The sequence below is a fragment of the Hermetia illucens genome, chromosome 5 (genome assembly GCF_905115235.1).
Source record: "Hermetia illucens chromosome 5, iHerIll2.2.curated.20191125, whole genome shotgun sequence".
NCBI classification, from domain to species: domain Eukaryota; kingdom Metazoa; phylum Arthropoda; class Insecta; order Diptera; family Stratiomyidae; genus Hermetia; species Hermetia illucens.
The window spans coordinates 9762911-9765061 of NC_051853.1; the positions used below are offsets into that span (position 1 = coordinate 9762911).

The 2151-nt window shown below is 39.3% G+C and overlaps 1 protein-coding gene across 1 annotated transcript; it reads right to left on the bottom strand.

The window, feature by feature from the left end:
• Positions 1-395: 395 nt before the first annotated feature.
• On the bottom strand, positions 396-2151 carry LOC119657651 (thioredoxin reductase 2, mitochondrial-like). Its single transcript, XM_038064664.1, has 4 exons — positions 1885-2151; positions 1473-1827; positions 649-1411; positions 396-584 (listed from the first exon to the last, which is right to left on the bottom strand). Exons 1-4 carry the CDS (start codon positions 2101-2103, stop codon positions 455-457), a joined length of 1467 nt encoding a protein of 488 aa, XP_037920592.1. The 5' UTR covers positions 2104-2151; the 3' UTR covers positions 396-454.

Below are 2151 nucleotides of genomic sequence, written 5' to 3' on the forward strand. Positions count from 1 at the left end.
TGCCTTCAGTCCTAATAAATCCTAATAAATCTTCTTCAGCTTCGGTTGGCTTAGGCCAGAAATTGTATTCGCCCTTGAGGTTAAATATAATTCGCAGCCATGGAGAGTTTCCGAATTAACAGAAGTGAGCAAACAACACCCTTAAACCACGTTGGTCATGCTGCTCCCAGGGCTGGAGTGAGGCAGCATCTTATAAACTGCCTTCACCCTGGACGAAACCGTACTCGCCTGTGTTTCTTTACAATAGTGAATTACCTAGAGCCTTAACCTTTGTTTTACCAAAATAATAACAAATTGCAGCGAGAAGCCAGTGATGTGGAAAGCAGGATTTTAGCCAGTAAAAACTCATGAAATCCAAAAAATCAATATAATCATAGAACCTAATTTCACCGAGGTTTCCACACATATTACCATATTTGTAAAAGTCAAACCACCAAATAAGAAGTAGAAATTTTCAACTGCAGCAACTTTGCAATTTTGGCTCCACACCGGATCTTTTTGTAATATTTACCAAAGTGAATTCCCGGGCAACCGTTGGAAAGATGCCAGCTAAATTGGCAAGCCTACTGTATGTTACCCCACTTCTGAAACGCAAAGGATTCAAAATTCAATTAGATAGAAAGATTGCAAAGAGTTGACGAAACACACCTCATCGCTGCTGTATATCCTTGCATGATAGTTGCTGCGTAAGGTCCCAAAATGTGCATACCTATAACGAGTTCGTCCTTGGTTTTCAAACAAATTATTTTAAGGTAGCAATAATCATGTGACTTTTTTGCAATGCCATACTCAGTGGGCTTGTAGTAACCGTGGTAAACCTCCAAATTGTCAGCACCATAGAGTAGTGTTGCTGCATTTTCTGTCAGACCTGTAAACGAATAGTCCACAATCGGTCCCCTGATCACTCCAGTTTTATCATTTATTTCCAGGATCTCGATTTTTCTGCTCAGGAACAGGTGTCTTGCTAGGTTCTTGCCCATTTGAATGTCAACCCCTCTATTAAATGTTGAGTGCTGCAAGGCGGGCCCAATAGCAAAAACATTCCGAATGTTTGTCTCTAATTCCTTATTTGTTGGAATAGTGTTGAAAATTGTCTTCAAGTTGAGTTTTTGAAGCTTCAAACGTTTCAAATTGACAAAAGGCTTTTCCACGAATATGACGTAATCGAATATTTGGCAACCTTTCCAAGATTTGCTCAAAGTAATGTATTCAACCTGAATCTTGTTATCCTCCGTCTTTTTGAGACATTTGATAATTGTCTTCAAAAACAATTTCAATCCATTCTCCATAAGAGTTTTTACGTAAAGGGTCATCATTTGATCATCAAAGCAAGATGTCACTCCACTTCGTGAAATCAATGTAGTGCTCTGACCCATCTGGATGAAAGAACTTGCTAACTCCAGGGCATCACCTACAATTCATCGTAAGAACTATCGGATCAAGTTTCCCACTATCAACCTTGCAAAACTTACTTCCCCCTCCAGCGATTAAAATGTTCCCGTCAATTTGCTCCATTTCCATTAAGTCTTTTGGCAACAGTCCAAGCTTCGCCCCATATATATCTGGATACTCGTAAGTACCAATAGGCGCAAGGACCATATAAGTGCTTGTGAAAAAGTCCTCAGGATAGTCGCTCACGGCAACTGTGATAGGATAACCAAGTATTAACTTACAATTGACATAGTAGTCAATCCTCTTTTTGTCGAGGAAACACTCCAAACGTTTTTTACACTTCTCTCTCGTAACTTTTTTTAACTCTTGAAGTTTTTGGAGTAGAACCGGCTTTAGGAGATGCAGACCAAATTTCCAGCTGTAGTTTTGTGCCTCCTATTTTATAAGAAACTGTTTTAGATTTATCAGTGATGAGGATTTCGTTCAGAATACCTTCAACAAAGTCCGGTGTTTTCCTGCATGATATAGCATTTCCAAAAACATTTCCTGTTGTAGGACTTCTTCTGTATTCGAGAGATTAGCAAAGACTGCAACGTTTGCACCTAATGAAGCTGCCTTCTTAGCACATGCTAACCCCGGTGGCGAGCCACCTACCACAATTAGATTATAATCTCGGGGGCGTTTATCGAATTCGCATATGCGCTTCATCATAAAATATAGATTGACATTAAAAATAGATATGATCACTATAAAATGACA